Source organism: Cyclopterus lumpus, chromosome 5, assembly GCF_009769545.1.
Source record: "Cyclopterus lumpus isolate fCycLum1 chromosome 5, fCycLum1.pri, whole genome shotgun sequence".
NCBI classification, from domain to species: Eukaryota; Metazoa; Chordata; class Actinopteri; order Perciformes; family Cyclopteridae; genus Cyclopterus; species Cyclopterus lumpus.
The window spans coordinates 25,832,723-25,850,222 of NC_046970.1; the positions used below are offsets into that span (position 1 = coordinate 25,832,723).

General features: G+C 44.6%; 1 protein-coding gene across 1 annotated transcript in view; it reads right to left on the reverse strand.

Annotated features, from left to right (window-relative positions):
* ptprt (protein tyrosine phosphatase receptor type T) overlaps positions 1–17,500 on the reverse strand; it is a 197,901-nt gene that overhangs the window by 86,096 nt on the left and 94,305 nt on the right. The window contains exons 11-13 of the mRNA XM_034533285.1: positions 13,557–13,666; positions 4,075–4,276; positions 2,072–2,174 (exon numbers count right to left, since the gene is read on the reverse strand). Of these exons, the coding sequence (XP_034389176.1) occupies positions 2,072–2,174; positions 4,075–4,276; positions 13,557–13,666 (415 nt within the window). The remainder of the gene's footprint in view (positions 1–2,071; positions 2,175–4,074; positions 4,277–13,556; positions 13,667–17,500) is intronic.

Sequence of the window (17,500 nt, forward strand, 5' to 3'; positions counted from 1 at the left end):
TACATGATGAATGCATGATGGATACATGATGAAAACATGATGAAAACATGATGAATGCATGATGAATACATGATGAAAACATGATGGATACATGATGGATACATGATGAATACATGTTGAAAACATGATGAATGCATGATGAATACATGATGAAAACATGATGGATACATGATGAAAACATGATGGATACATGATGAATACATGATGAATACATGATGAATACATGATGAATGCATGATGGATACATGATGAAAACATGATGAATGCATGATGAATACATGATGAAAACATGATGGATACATGATGGATACATGATGAATACATGATGAATGCATGATGAATACATGATGAAAACATGATGGATACATGATGAATACATGATGAATACATGATGAAAACATGATGAAAACATGATGGATACATGATGAATACATGATGAAAACATGATGGATACATGATGGATACATGATGAATACATGATGAAAACATGATGAATGCATGATGGATACATGATGAATACATGATGAATACATGATGAAAACATGATGGATACATGATGGATACATGATGAAAACATGATGAATACATATTGAAAACATGATGAATACATGATGGATACATGCTGAATACATGATGAAAACATGATGGATACATGATGGATACATGATGGATACATGATGAATACATGATGGATACATGATGAATACATGTTGAAAACATGATGAATACATGATGAATACATGATGAATGCATGATGAATAAATGATGGATACATGATGAAAACATCATGAAAACATGATGAATACATGTTGAAAACATGATGAAAACATGATGAAAACATGATGGATACATGATGACAACATGATGAATACATGATGAAAACATGATGGATACATGATGAATACATGATGAATAGATGATGGATACATGATGGATACATGATGAAAACATGATGGATACATGATGAATACATGATGAATACATGATGGATAGATGATGAAAACATGATGAATACATGATGAATACATGATGGATAGATGATGAAAACATGATGAATACATGATGAAAACATGATGAATACATGATGAATACATGATCGATAGATGATGAAAACATGATGAATACATGATGAATACATGATGAATACATGATGGATAGATGATGAAAACATGATGAATACATGATGAATACATGATGGATAGATGATGAAAACATGATGGATACATGATGAATACATGATGAATACATGATGAAAACATGATGGATACATGATGAATACATGATGAATACATGATGGATAGATGATGAATACATGATGAATAGATGATGGCTCCCTGTAAAATCAAGAATCACATTTAAAATTCTTCTCCTCACCTACAAAGCCTTGATTGGTGATGCACCATCATATCTTAAGGAGCTTGTAGTACCATATTGCCCCACTAGAGAGCTGCGCTCACTAAATGTGGGGCTACTTGTGGTTCCTAGAGTCCTAAAAAGTAGAATGGGAGCCAGAGCCTTCAGTTATCAAGCTCCTCTTTTATGGAACCAGCTTCCACTTTCAGTCCTGGAGGCAGACACAGTCACCTCATTCCAGAATAGACTTAAGACTTTCCTCTTTAATAGTGCTTATAGTTAGGGCTGAATCAGGTTTGCCCTGGTCCAGCCCCTTGATATGCTGCTATAGGCTTATAGGCTGCTGGGGGATGTTTTAGGATACACTGAGCACCTATCTCCTCTTCTCTCTCTCCTTATGGATGAATTTACATCTCTCCATTGCACCTTATTAACTCTGCTTCCTCCCCGGAGTCTTTGTGTCTTACCACCTCATAGGGTCCATTGGACCTGGCCTCCTTCCCAATGGCCCTGCCTCCTTCTCTGTGCCTCCTGCCTCAAAGGCCTGACCTTATTGGTCCGGCCTCTTTCGCGATGGCACAGGGACAGAAACCAATTTGGAAAGAGGAGACGAGTGAGGAGAGGAGGAGAGGAGAGGAGGATAACAGGAGAAGAGACAGAAGTAGAACATAGAAAGTTACATGAAAGCTAAAAAGCTCAGAGCCAGGTGAGAAGGTACCTGATTGGTGCTCCTCGTGAGTGGGCGGGCTTTAGCAGGATGGTGATGGTGGTCTCTGTCTCGTTCAGTGGAGCCTCAGACTCGTACTCTGGCATCATCGGGGCTGGTGGACAAAAAGACAGACAATCATTCATAAAACTGTGATGTCACGACCACAGTGAGTGATGTCATCACCACAGTCAGTGATGTCATCACGAGGCTCTGAGACACAGGAACCACAGTGAGTGATGTCATCACCACAGTGAGTGATGTCATCACGAGGCTCTGAGACAGAGGAACAACAGTGAGTGATGTCATCACGAGGCTCTGAGACAGAGGAACCACAGTGAGTGATGTCATCACCACAGTGAGTGATGTCACCACGAGGCTCTGAGACACAGGAACCACAGTGAGTGATGTCACCACCACAGTGAGTGATGTCATCACGAGGCTCTGAGACACAGGAACCACAGTGAGTGATGTCACCACCACAGTGAGTGATGTCATCACGAGGCTCTGAGACACAGGAACCACAGTGAGTGATGTCACCACCACAGTGAGTGATGTCACCACGAGGCTTGTGTTTAAATATTTAAAAACAAAACAACAATCCCGTCTGGATGGTGTCGTGGCAGTGACCTTATCTCGTGACGTTAAAAGCAATAAAAAGATGGATGCACGCTCCAGATGTAATTTCCCATCCTGCTGCCCTCACGCTGAAGGTGCGGCCTCTCCCCTCCGCCCGTGGACATCCATCTCTGTCCGTCTGCACAGCCGTTAATTGAAATCTCTTCATCCGTCTGCCGCCGAATGAGATAATGAAGATTGGGGACGGCGTGACATTTGGAGGGAGACATCTAGGTAATGTGTTTCCTTCCCTCAACGCTACATGTTGGTAGATTTGAAAGGAAGATGGAGAAATGGAGGCTCCGTGGAAAGGTCATGTTAAAGTCAGGGGGGGGGGGGGGGGGGACACTCAGTCCTCCGCGGTGCAATCAGCAGTCTTTTGGATTCATACACAGACTCCGGGTCCCGTTACCCGAGGGGAAGCTTCAAGAGTCATGTGACATGCGGCAATGATGTCATGAGAAGAAGAGAGGGTGAGACAGAGTTGGAGAGACAGAGAGGGTGAGACAGAAGAAGGGACAGAGAGGGTGTGAGAGAGAGGGTGAGACAGAGAAGGTTAGATATAGAGGGTGAGACAGAGAGGGTGAGACAGAAGAAGAGACAGAGAGGGTGAGACAGTGAGGGTGAGAGAGAGAGGGTGAGACAGAAGAAGAGACAGAGAGGGTGAGAGAGAGAGGGTGAGACAGTGAGGGTGAGAGAGAGAGAGCGTGAGACAGAGTTGGAGAGACAGAGAGGGTGAGACAGTGAAGAAATTAACCAACACGTTTGACCGTTTTCTGCGACATAAGTTGTTTATCCTCATAAGCACCTCCTGTATCCTCATAAGCACCTCCTTTATCCTCATAAGCACCTCCTGTATCCTCATAAGCACCTCCTTTATCCTCATAAGCACCTCCTGTATCCTCATAAGCACCTCCTTTATCCTCACAATAAGCACCTCCTTTATCCTCATAAGCACCTCCTGTATCCTCATAAGCACCTCCTTTATCCTCACAATAAGCACCTCCTTTATCCTCATAAGCACCTCCTGTATCCTCATAAGCACCTCCTTTATCCTCATAAGCACCTCCTGTATCCTCATAACAAGCACCTCCTGTATCCTCATAAGCACTTTCTGTATCCTCATAAGCACCCCCTGTATCCTCATAAGCACCTCCTCATAAGCACCTCCTTTATCCTCATAAGCACCTTCTGTATCCTTATAAGCACCTCCTGTATCCTCATAAGCACCTCCTTTATCCTCACAATAAGCACCTCCTTTATCCTCATAAGGACCTCCTTTATCCTCACAAGCACCTCCTTTATCCTCATAAGCACCTCCTTTATCCTCATAAGCACCTCCTTTATCCTGAAAAGACAGAGGTCACATCAACACACGGCATGAGGAGGAGTGTGACCTGATATCTTGGTGGAGATGCGGGTGGTGATGGGCGGGCCGAAGCCCTTGTTGGTGGAGGCTTTGATGGTGAAGAAGTAGGTGGTTCCCGGGTCGAGGCCCACGAACAGGTGGTGGGTCTCGTTCCTCAGCTTGAACACCCGGCCCCTCTGGGTCGTGAGGTCGGCGCTGGGGTCCAAGGAGCTCAGCGCTTTGTAGGTGATCTGGAGGAGGACAGGAGGAACATTTCTTTACTTCACTTTACTTTAATTCACTTTAATTCACTTTGCTTCACTTTACTTCACTTTACTTCACTTTGCTTCACTTTGCTTCACTTTACTTCACTTTGCTTCACTTTGCTTCACTTTACTTAACTTTACTTAACTTTACTTCACTTTACTTCACTTTGCTTCACTTTGCTTCACCTCACTAATGTAGTAGTGAGAAGTGAGGTCATAGGACGTCATAGGACTGGTTCAGGTCTAGTTAGGACTGGTTCAGGTTTGTTAGGGCTGGTTCAGGTCTATAGTTAGGGCTGGTTCAGGTCTATAGTTAGGGCTGGTTCAGGTCTAGTTAGGACTGGTTCAGGTCTAGTTAGGACTGGTTCAGGTCTATAGTTAGGGCTGGTTCAGGTCTAGTTAGGACTGGTTCAGGTCTAGTTAGGACTGGTTCAGGTCTATAGTTAGGGCTGGTTCAGGTCTATAGTTAGGGCTGGTTCAGGTCTATAGTTAGGGCTGGTTCAGGTCTAGTTAGGACTGGTTCAGGTCTAGTTAGGACTGGTTCAGGTCTATAGTTAGGGCTGGTTCAGGTCTAGTTAGGACTGGTTCAGGTCTAGTTAGGACTGGTTCAGGTCTAGTTAGGACTGGTTCAGGTCTATAGTTAGGGCTGGTTTAGGTCTAGTTAGGACTGGTTCAGGTTTATAGTTAGGGCTGGTTCAGGTCTATAGTTAGGGCTGGTTCAGGTCTAGTTAGGACTGGTTCAGGTCTATAGTTAGGGCTGGTTCAGGTCTAGTTAGGACTGGTTCAGGTTTATAGTTAGGGCTGGTTCAGGTCTATAGTTAGGGCTGGTTCAGGTCTAGTTAGGACTGGTTCAGGTCTAGTTAGGACTGGTTCAGGTCTATAGTTAGGGCTGGTTCAGGTCTAGTTAGGACTGGTTCAGGTCTATAGTTAGGGCTGGTTCAGGTCTAGTTAGGACTGGTTCAGGTCTATAGTTAGGGCTGGTTCAGGTCTAGTTAGGACTGGTTCAGGTCTAGTTAGGACTGGTTCAGGTTTATAGTTAGGGCTGGTTCAGGTCTATAGTTAGGGCTGGTTCAGGTCTAGTTAGGACTGGTTCAGGTCTATAGTTAGGGCTGGTTCAGGTCTAGTTAGGACTGGTTCAGGTTTATAGTTAGGGCTGGTTCAGGTCTATAGTTAGGGCTGGTTCAGGTCTAGTTAGGACTGGTTCAGGTCTAGTTAGGACTGGTTCAGGTCTATAGTTAGGGCTGGTTCAGGTCTAGTTAGGACTGGTTCAGGTCTATAGTTAGGGCTGGTTCAGGTCTAGTTAGGACTGGTTCAGGTCTAGTTAGGACTGGTTCAGGTCTATAGTTAGGGCTGGTTCAGGTCTAGTTAGGACTGGTTCAGGTCTATAGTTAGGGCTGGTTCAGGTCTAGTTAGGACTGGTTCAGGTCTAGTTAGGACTGGTTCAGGTCTATAGTTAGGACTGGTTCAGGTCTATAGTTAGGGCTGGTTCAGGTCTAGTTAGGACTGGTTCAGGTCTATAGTTAGGGCTGGTTCAGGTCTAGTTAGGACTGGTTCAGGTCTAGTTAGGACTGGTTCAGGTCTAGTTAGGACTGGTTCAGCTCCAACTGAGCTCCTCTCTCTGAGTCGTTGTACTTTCTTTCCTTACAGGTTTACATGGGTCCTGGTTTTATCTGGACCCTGTTCCTGGTTATATCTGGAAACCTACTGCTTTTATTATCATTAATATTGTTACTTTTGGTAGTCATAACCTCTTCATCATGGTCCTACTCTCGATGTGAATCATTATGTTATATACGTTGAACGGCGACTGTGGGTCAGGGGTTAGCGGGTCCGTCTCGGCGGTTCAATCCCTGGTCGACGTGTCCTTGAGCAAGACACTTATCTTCATATTCATGTTGTAGTAGCAGACTTAATAATTGCTGTGTATACGGAGCTAAATGAAATGTGATGTAATAACGAACGTGTTATAACTCTTTAAACAAAAAGGAGCAGTTTGCTCAGACGAAGACGAATTAAAGATGTTAAAGCAACAGACGTTCATATAAACAATAACATCTCTCTCTCTGCTATGAATCGGTAGAGCCATAAAGCTCAGGTTGTTTTATTGGTCAATGAAAAGGCATGCATGCAGTGGGGCAATGCATCTTGGGTAATAGAGTACGAGTCTGTGAGGGATAACTCATTGGTGTGTGTGTGTGTGTGTTGTGTGTTTGTGTGTGTGAGAAAAGAGAGAGAAAGAAAATTTATAAAGTTTACTTCTAGTTCATAAATGTTTTTATTTATCCTGACTCCATTATAAAGGGTGCTTCATTGTGTGTGTGTGCGTGTGTGTGTGTGTGTGTGTGTGTGTGTGTGTGCGCACATAACACTGCGTGTGTTTGTCCATGCAGGTGATTGATGTTGGTGAGTAGCCGTAGCTTTTACCTTGCAGCTCTTTATCAAACACACCACAGTGCTCACAGTGTGTGTGTGTGTGTGTGTGTGTGTGTGTCTGTGTGTGTGTCTGTGTGTGTGTGTGTGTGTGTGTGTGTGTGTGTCTGTGTGTGTGTGTTGAACCACAGCCAAGTTTAATGGAAATAAACAATGTTTACGAGGCTCCGTTGTTGAAGAAATGCTATTTCAATTCAGTTTTGTCATCCTCCATTTTTTATTCTCTGCGTTTTGTTTTATTAGAAATATGCAGCGTCTTCATCTGTTCTGTTGAAGTAAGTTTTTATTTACTGGAGATCAGAGAGTTCCACCTGAAGAGTTCATGACGTCACTTCAGGAAGAGCAGCTGCTGCTCAATGATGAACACATGAACACTGATGAACACATGAACACTAATGAACACGTGAACATGTGAACACTGATGAACACATGAACACTGATGAACACATGAACACTAATGAACACATGAACACTGATGAACACGTGAACATGTGAACACTGATGAACACATGAACACTGATGAACACGTGAACACTGATGAACACGTGAACATGTGAACACTGATGAACACGTGAACATGTGAACACGTGAACATGTGAACACGTGAACATGTGAACACTGATGAACACATGAACACGTGAACACGTGAACACTGATGAACACATGAACACTGATGAACACATGAACACTGATGAACACGTGAACACTGATGAACACATGAACACTGATGAACACGTGAACACTGATGAACACATGAACACTGATGAACACGTGAACATGTGAACACTGATGAACACATGAACACTGATGAACACGTGAACACTGATGAACACGTGAACACATGAACACGTGAACACTGATGAACACGTGAACACTGATGAACACGTGAACATGTGAACACTGATGAACACGTGAACACTGATGAACACATGAACACTGATGAACACATGAACACTGATGAACACATGAACACTGAACACATGAACACTGATGAACACATGAACACTGATGAACACATGAACATGTGAACACTGATGAACACGTGAACATGTGAACACTGATGAACACGTGAACACTGATGAACACATGAACACTGATGAACATGTGAACACTGAACACATGAACACTGATGAACACATGAACACTGATGAATACGTGAACACGTGAACACTGATGAACATGTGAACACTGATGAACACATGAACACTGATGAACACATGAACACTGAACACATGAACACTGATGAACACATGAACACTGATGAATACGTGAACATGTGAACACTGATGAACACGTGAACACTGATGAACACATGAACACTGATGAACACGTGAACACTGATGAACACGTGAACACTGATGAACACATGAACACTGATGAACATGTGAACACTGATGAACACATGAACACTGATGAACACATGAACACTGATGAACATGTGAACACTGATGAACACATGACCACTGATGAACACATGAACACTGATGAACACATGAACACTGATGAACACGTGAACATGTGAACACTGATGAACACGTGAACACTGATGAACACATGAACACTGATGAACACGTGAACATGTGAACACTGATGAACACATGAACACTGATGAACACGTGAACATGTGAACACTGATGAACACGTGAACACTGATGAACACGTGAACACTGATGAACACATGAACATGTGAACACTGATGAACACGTGAACACTGATGAACACGTGAACACATGAACACTGATGAACACATGAACATGTGAACACTGATGAACACGTGAACACTGATGAACACTGATGAACACATGAACATGTGAACACTGATGAACACGTGAACATGTGAACACTGATGAACACGTGAACACTGATGAACACTGATGAACACATGAACACTGATGAACACATGAACACTGATGAACACGTGAACACTGATGAACATGTGAACACTGATGAACACATGAACACTGATGAACACATGAACACTGATGAACACATGAACACAGGATATTCGGGCCCTATTGTTCCCAATACGATGAGCTAACGGGAGAAAGAAACAGACAATGCATCTCTATTGTTCTCTTTAGCTCCCGGTTCGGTTTCCAGGCCGCAGCGTTGTTCTCGCTGAGGTCAACATACACAAGGCCTCCATCAGAAGGGAGGAGGATACCAACAGGAAGCTGGAGCTTTGGAGAACTCCAGCTTCCTGTGGGCGTCACCTCATTATCAAAGCCACGCCCACCGCAAACGCATCAAAGAGTCTACACAGGTCAAAGGTCATGTGGATGTGTTCCTCCAGCATGGAGTCAGAGGTTAGAGAGATGTGGATAGGAGAGCATCATATTCCTCATGTTCATGTACTGAGAAGAATAAAGGCCATAAAGGAGAGAGCGGAGCAAAGAGAGGGAGCAGAGGGACGAATAAAAAGAGGAATATGAGAAATCATATTACATGATGAGCTGCTTGGTAGGTTTGAGCTTGTGGGGCTCTCGGGGTCATGTGATTGGCCAGAGAAACTGGAGAGGAGTCCTGATTGGCTACAGGGCTGGAAGTTGTAGTGTGTGTCTTTTTAAAGAGACACACACACACACACACAGGGCTGCATCACAACACACTGCACACACAGGTGTGTGAGGGTTAGCTGCCCCCTGAAGGCCACAGGCAGAGACACAGGAAACGGGGTCAGCGGCTCAAGGGCAGCCGGCTAAATATAGACGGCTATCGACAGGAAGGGAAAACAATACGCAGGAAACAGGAGCTGCTCATCCTTCGTCTGCGCGGTGGAAGTCAAACCATCGCCGGTCATGCTGACGAAAGGTTGCAGATCCATAGATCCATAGATCCATAGATCCATAGTAATAACAGTCAGATCTTAACACATAATTCAGGTATTTCTTCACATTCCTGCAGTTTACCATCTTTGAGTCTTTGGCTGTCGGTCAGTGAACTGATGACCTGATGATGTCATTGCTTTGCTCATCCAATGGGAGGAGAAGAGAGCAGCTGTGACTGATGACTACGAGAGGAGGATGTTACTCACACACAGCGAACACCTGCACAGGTACGAGGATCACTTCAGTGTGTTGGACAGGTAGATCATGAAGGTGTTATGAAACCACCCGGTTCAGGTGAAAGGACTATCACCATAAAGAGCTGCCAGAGGTCACGTGACAGGGTCACATGTCGGAGGTCACATGTCAGAGGTCACATGACAGGGTCACATGTTGGAGGTCACATGTCAGAGGTCACATGACAGAGGTCACATGACATAGGTCACATGTCAGAGGTCACATGTCAGAGGTCACATGACAGGGTCACATGTCAGAGGTCACATGATAGAAGTCAAATGTCAGAGGTCACATGACATAGGTCACATGTCAGAGGTCACATGACAGGGTCACATGTCAGAGGTCACATGATAGGGTCACATGTCAGAGGTCACATGACAGGGTCACATGTCAGAGGTCACATGACATGGTCACATGTCAGAGGTCACATGACATAGGTCACATGTCAGAGGTCACATGACATGGTCACATGTCAGAGGTCACATGACATAGGTCACATGTCAGAGGTCACATGTCAGGTCACATGTCAGGTCAAATGTCAGAGGTCACATGACATAGGTCACATGTCAGAGGTCACATGTCAGGTCACATGTCAGGTCAAATGTCAGAGGTCACATGACATAGGTCACATGTCAGAGGTCACATGACATAGGTCACATGTCAGAGGTCACATGTCAGGTCACATGTCAGGTCCCATGTCTCACGTACTACCTGAACAGGTTTAGGTCACATGACATCAGTTTATTAACCTAAACTTCAGTTGTCAATGAATCCATATGGATGATAATCAATACTCGAAATGTGACCGTTTCCTCCGGAATAGAAACAATCATCTCTCTTCCCGGTTTGGTTCACGATTCCTGTTGATCGTCCATGACTCTCTCTCTCCATCATTCATCCTCTCTCAGATGATGAGGCCGGGAGGTGGTGGGGGGGTCCGGGGGGGCGCCTCCCTTTAGATCTCACCCAGATGGATCCTTTAATCCCGTAATTAGCTGCAATTATAGTAATGGAGGCCGGAGATGAAGGGATCATATTTGCACACAGGATGAATTCATGTAATCACGCCGTAAGATGTACATTTTATTCTCCTTTGTCCGAGGTCTACTTCATGTGGTCTACTTCATCTGGTCTGCTTCATCTGGTCTGCTTCCTGAGCAGCGACGGGCTCACGAGGGGGACGGCGTCTCTTTAGATGCTGCATGCGCTGCTTTAATCCCTCAATAGCTGCAATTATAGTAATTATCTCTAATAGCCGCGCTTTGTACCGATGTGTTGAATAGATGAACAGTGTGGTTCAAGCTGTGGTTCCAGGTCTGATGGAGGTCTCGGAGGTCCAGCAGTGTGGTTCAAGCTGTGGTTCCAGGTCTGATGGAGGTCTCGGAGGTCCAGCAGTGTGGTTCAAGCTGTGGTTCCAGGTCTGATGGAGGTCTCGGAGGTCCAGCAGTGTGGTTCAAGCTGTGGTTCCAGGTCTGATGGAGGTCTCGGAGGTCCAGCAGTGTGGTTCAAGCTGTGGTTCCAGGTCTGATGGAGGTCTCGGAGGTCCAGCAGTGTGGTTCAAGCTGTGGTTCCAGGTCTGATGGAGGTCTCGGAGGTCCAGCAGTGTGGTTCAAGCTGTGGTTCCAGGTCTGATGGAGGTCTCGGAGGTCCAGCAGTGTGGTTCAAGCTGTGGCTCCAGGTCTGATGGAGGTCTCGGAGGTCCAGCAGTGTGGTTCAAGCTGTGGTTCCAGGTCTGATGGAGGTCTCGGAGGTCCAGCAGTGTGGTTCAAGCTGTGGCTCCAGGTCTGATGGAGGTCTCTGAGGTCCAGCAGTGTGGTTCAAGCTGTGGTTCCAGGTCGGGGACACCGGCCCTAAAACGTCCGACCACCGGTGATTTGCCAGTAGGTGGCGCTTCGACTATGACGGAAAATAGTCTTGTTGATATCTTCAGGCCGTGACTTGTAACAAGCACGACAAGTTTGGGGCAGATTCGAGCAAGTCCAGTTGAGCCAGTAGGTGGCGCTGTGATAATGTGAACATATACATGCATCATGTGTCTCTACGTGAAGTCTAGACAACGTCATGTAAATTAAATGTAAAAAAAGAAATGATTCCTGGCTTGGATGTGAACACAGGTCTGTGGGTCACAGGGCGAACGCTTATCAAGAGGTCTAGGTACAATACCTTATGGTCTAAAACTGTATAGTATGACACTAAATGTGTTTAAGCCTTGACTGGCATCATGCATAATTATTTTTGGAAGGATTTGATCAGTTAAAGCAACAGTCTATAATAACAAAACACAGAAAGTGGGCGTTTATTGGGGTCCACATAACGACAAGTAGAGTTCTCACCATTTTTCTAACTAGTCATCTTTAAGGCCTTCAGAACATCATTGCCCAGCCCCCCTACGGAGGAAACTCATCTCCTTACCCTATCTCTAAGGCTGAGCCCTAAGGAGGAACCTCATCTCCTTAACCTATCTCTAAGGCTGAGCCCTAAGGAGGAACCTCATCTCCTTAACCTATCTCTAAGGCTGAGCCCTAAGGAGGAAACTCATCTCCTTACCCTATCTCTAAGGCTGAGCCCTACAGAGGAAACTCATCTCCTCACCCTATCTCTAAGGCTGAGCCCTACAGAGGAAACTCATCTCCTCACCCTATCTCTAAGGCTGAGCCCTACAGAGGAAACTCATCTCCTTACCCTATCTCTAAGGCTGAGTCCTAAGGAGGAACCTCATCTCCTTACCCTATCTCTAAGGCTGAGCCCTACAGAGGAAACTCATCTCCTCACCCTATCTCTAAGGCTGAGCCCTAAGGAGGAAACTCATCTCCTCACCCTATCTCTAAGGCTGAGCCCTAAGGAGGAAACTCATCTCCTCACCCTATCTCTAAGGCTGAGCCCTAAGGAGGAAACTCATCTCCTTACCCTATCTCTAAGGCTGAGCCCTAAGGAGGAAACTCATCTCCTTACCCTATCTCTAAGGCTGAGCCCTACAGAGGAAACTCATCTCCTCACCCTATCTCTAAGGCTGAGCCCTAAGGAGGAAACTCATCTCCTTACCCTATCTCTAAGGCTGAGCCCTACAGAGGAAACTCATCTCCTTACCCTATCTCTAAGGCTGAGCCCTAAGGAGGAAACTCATCTCCTTACCCTATCTCTAAGGCTGAGCCCTAAGGAGGAAACTCATCTCCTTAACCTATCTCTAAGGCTGAGCCCTACAGAGGAAACTCATCTCCTTAACCTATCTCTAAGGCTGAGCCCTAAGGAGGAAACTCATCTCCTTACCCTATCTCTAAGGCTGAGCCCTAAGGAGGAAACTCATCTCCTTAACCTATCTCTAAGGCTGAGCCCTAAGGAGGAAACTCAGCTCCTTAACCTATCTCTAAGGCTGAGTCCTACAGAGGAAACTCATCTCCTTACCCTATCTCTAAGGCTGAGCCCTAAGGAGGAAACTCATCTCCTTACCCTATCTCTAAGGCTGAGCCCTAAGGAGGAAACTCATCTCCTTAACCTATCTCTAAGACTGAGCCCTAAGGAGGAAACTCAGCTCCTTAACCTATCTCTAAGGCTGAGCCCTAAGGAGGAAACTCATCTCCTTACCCTATCTCTAAGGCTGAGCCCTAAGGAGGAAACTCATCTCCTTAACCTATCTCTAAGGCTGAGCCCTAAGGAGGAAACTCATCTCCTTACCCTATCTCTAAGGCTGAGCCCTAAGGAGGAAACTCATCTCCTTACTCTATCTCTAAGTGTTAATGTGTTAATCTATGAATGTGTTAACGTCTCTGACTGACCTCGTAGAGAGTGATGACCCCGTTGGTCTCGTTGGGAGCTTTCCATTGAATGAAGATCTTCTCTTCATAAGGCGAATTCTGTAGAGACTCCATGGGCACTGAGGCGGGTACTGTAGAGAGATCACAATGTATATACATCAATATATATAATAATGTATGAGTAAATAATACTGTTGGTTTGATACAATATCATTTATTTCACATCATAACAGAAGTTATGTTTCTTAATAATCTCATTCACAGAGAACAGCATTACCCATCAGCCACTGGGAGAGGAGAACCGTCTCAGGATCACAAACGTCACATAGAGATGATAATAATAATATATATATTATTATTAATTTATCTGCACAGCGCTATTATGCCAGAAAAGGTAAGTATCCATTAACATTAGACTCGCCTGACCAGTTAGCGTTCAAGCTATTTTTAACATTGATGTCAATGGAGAAATGCTCATCACGATTAGCATCTAACACAAAGGTTAAACTAAAACAGTAAAAACACAGAATATATATCGTCGTAGATATTTTCATGTAGAATCAGAATCAACGAACTACGGCAAGAGAGGAGGGACAAAAGAACGAAGATGCAGTTACATTCTACACCACTAGGTGTCTCTGATGCAACACGTGAACATGTGTTAAAAACACTATTTAATATCTAAAGGTACATATATTTAAAATGTCTCAGGGTATATATTTAATATCTGATGGTATATGTTTAAAATCTGATGGTATATATTAAAATGTTGATGGTATATATTTAATATCTGTCAGTATTTATTTAACAACCTGGTGGATTGATTAGGTTACATTTGGTCATGTGATCAGAGGCTCCAATGGACCAATGACCCTAAAATCGCCACTCGGTGGTTTACGTTACATTTAGGATCCAATGTGTGTGTTTCTGTGTGTGTGTGTGTGTGTGTGTGTGTGTTTCTGTATGTGTGTGTGTATGTAAGTGTGTGTGCATGTGTGTGTATGTGTGTATCTGTGTGAGAAAGTGTGTGTGTGTGTGTGTTTTCAGGAAGAGAGCAGCTTTTACACATCTTTGAGAAGAGGTGTCTGACATCTTGTCAGAAACATTTACAAACACACACTCACACTCATACACACACACACACACAGAAACACACACACACACACGTCTTTAAACAGACCTAACGTGACTGGGGAGAAGGAAAAAGAGGTGAGAATTGTTGTAAATGTTAAGAAGGAGACAGGCGATACCAGGAGGGACAACTGACTGCAACGTGTTAAAAAAAGTGTGTGTGTGTGTGTATATGTTCGAGTGTGTGTGTGTGTGTGTGTGTGTGTGTGTGTGTGCATCACTTATAATTATTATCTGTGTTTCACAACTCCTCCTCATTCTGCTCTGGATGTGACCTCTGAACTTTACTCTGCAGGTTGTCATCATAAACGTACATATATTTACTCTTTGTGTCCATAATAGAAATATATAAATGTATTGTGTATATATATATATGTAAATATATATATATATATACTTCTATGTATATATTTAAAGTTATCAATGACACCCCCCCACACACAGACACAGACACGCACACACACACACACACACACACACATACACACACACACACACACACACACACACACACACACACACACACACACACACACACACACACACACACAGACAGACAGACAGACAGACAGACAGACAGACAGACAGACAGACAGACAGACAGACAGACAGACAGACAGACAGACAGAGACACACACACACACACACACACAGGTGTTGATTAAGACTCCGTCTGAGCAGCAGATCAAATTACCTGAACAAAGAAATGCAATTAGAAGCTGACATTTTATTCAAAACCTTATCACTCACATGCGTGTGTGTGTGTGTGTGTGTGTGTGTGTGTGTGTGTGTGTGTGTGTGTGAATGTGTGTGTGTGTGTGTGAGAATGTGTGTAAATACTTGTGAATGTCTTCTATGACTCACTGAGAACCTCCACGGGACGCTAACAGGACCTGAGCATCATTCATCGTGTGTGCGTATGTGTGTGAGTCACATGGTCACAAGGACACAAGGACACAAGGACACATGGACACAAGGACACAAAGACACATGATTACATGGACACTAGGACACAAAGACACAAAGACACATGGAGACAAGGACACTAGGACACAAGGATACATGATTACATGGACACTAGGACACAAGGACACAAGGACACATGGAGACAAGGACACTAGGACACAAGGATACATGATTACATGGACACTAGGACACAAGGACACAAGGACACATGGAGACAAGGACACTAGGACACAAGGATACATGATTACATGGACACTAGGACACAAAGACACAAGGACACATGGAGACAAGGACACATGGACACAAGGACACTAGGACACATGGAGAAAAGGACACAAGGACACTAGGACACAAGGACACATGATTACATGGATACTAGGACACAAGGACACAAGGACACATGGTCACAAGGACACAAGGACACATGGACACAAGGACACTAGGACACAAGGACATATGGAGACAAGGACACAAGGACACATGGACACTAGGACACAAGGACACAAGGACACTAGGACACAAGGACACATGGACACTAGGACACAAGGACACATGGACACAAGGACACAAGGACACATGGAGAAAAGGACACAAGCACACTAGGACACAAGGACACATGATTACATGTATACTAGGACACAAGGTCACAAGGACACAAGGACATATGGAGACAAGGACACATGGACACATGGACACAAGGACACTAGGACACATGGACACATGGACACTAGGACACTAGGACACTAGGACACATGGACACATGGCTACATGGACACTAGGACACAAGGACACATGGACACTAGGACACAAGGACACATGGACACTAGGACACAAGGACACATGGACACTAGGACACTAGGACACATGGACACTAGGACACTAGGACACATGGACACATGGACACATGGACACATGGACACTAGGACACATGGACAGATGGACACATGGATACTAGGACACAAGGACACATGGACACTAGGACACTAGGACACATGGACACATGGACACATGGACACTAGGACACATGGACAGATGGACACATGGATACTAGGACACAAGGACACATGGACACTAGGACACTAGGACACATGGACACATGGACACTAGGACACAAGGACACTAGGACACTAGGACACAAGGACAGCGTGTAAACAGTGTTCATCTGGTCAGGAGGACGTGTTGTTCTTCTGCTTTTGGGATGAACTCCTCATCAAGCCTCATGTTCACATGTGAGAACATGAATAATCTGAGGGTCCTGTCCAGAACAAATGAACACATGCTGATGAAGTGGAGGATTAACAGGAGATGATGACATGATGTCAGGATTACGGACGCATCGGGTTGTTGTTGTTGTGATGTGGTTCAGATCCTCTCTGAACAACAAACACAGAGAACTCCAGAGAACCACGAAGCACGTTTGACCACATTCATAACGTCATAACTCCTTCTGGAGCGTGACAGATGTTTAAAAAGAGAGCCAGCAGTTATTGTGATTTAATCTCAACGACTTATTTTATGGAGACATGACATCATATCTTTATTGCTCCTTTCGGACCCCGTGAAGCCGCCTCTGTTGCTTTATTAAAACTGATTTCTGATGCTTCTATTGATCGATTCATAGCATCATATTCATTCAGATGGTGGCACAACACTCACTGACCGTGTTGACATGAGGACGTCGCTGAAGACGTCGTTCACCGAACCCTCAAAACCCTCAACACCCTCAACACCCCCAAAACCCTCAACACCCCCAAAACCCTCAAAACCCTCAACACCCTCAACACCCTCAAAACCCTCAACACCCTCAACACCCTCAAAACCCTCAACACCCTCAACACCCTCAAAACCCTCAACACCCCCAAAACCCT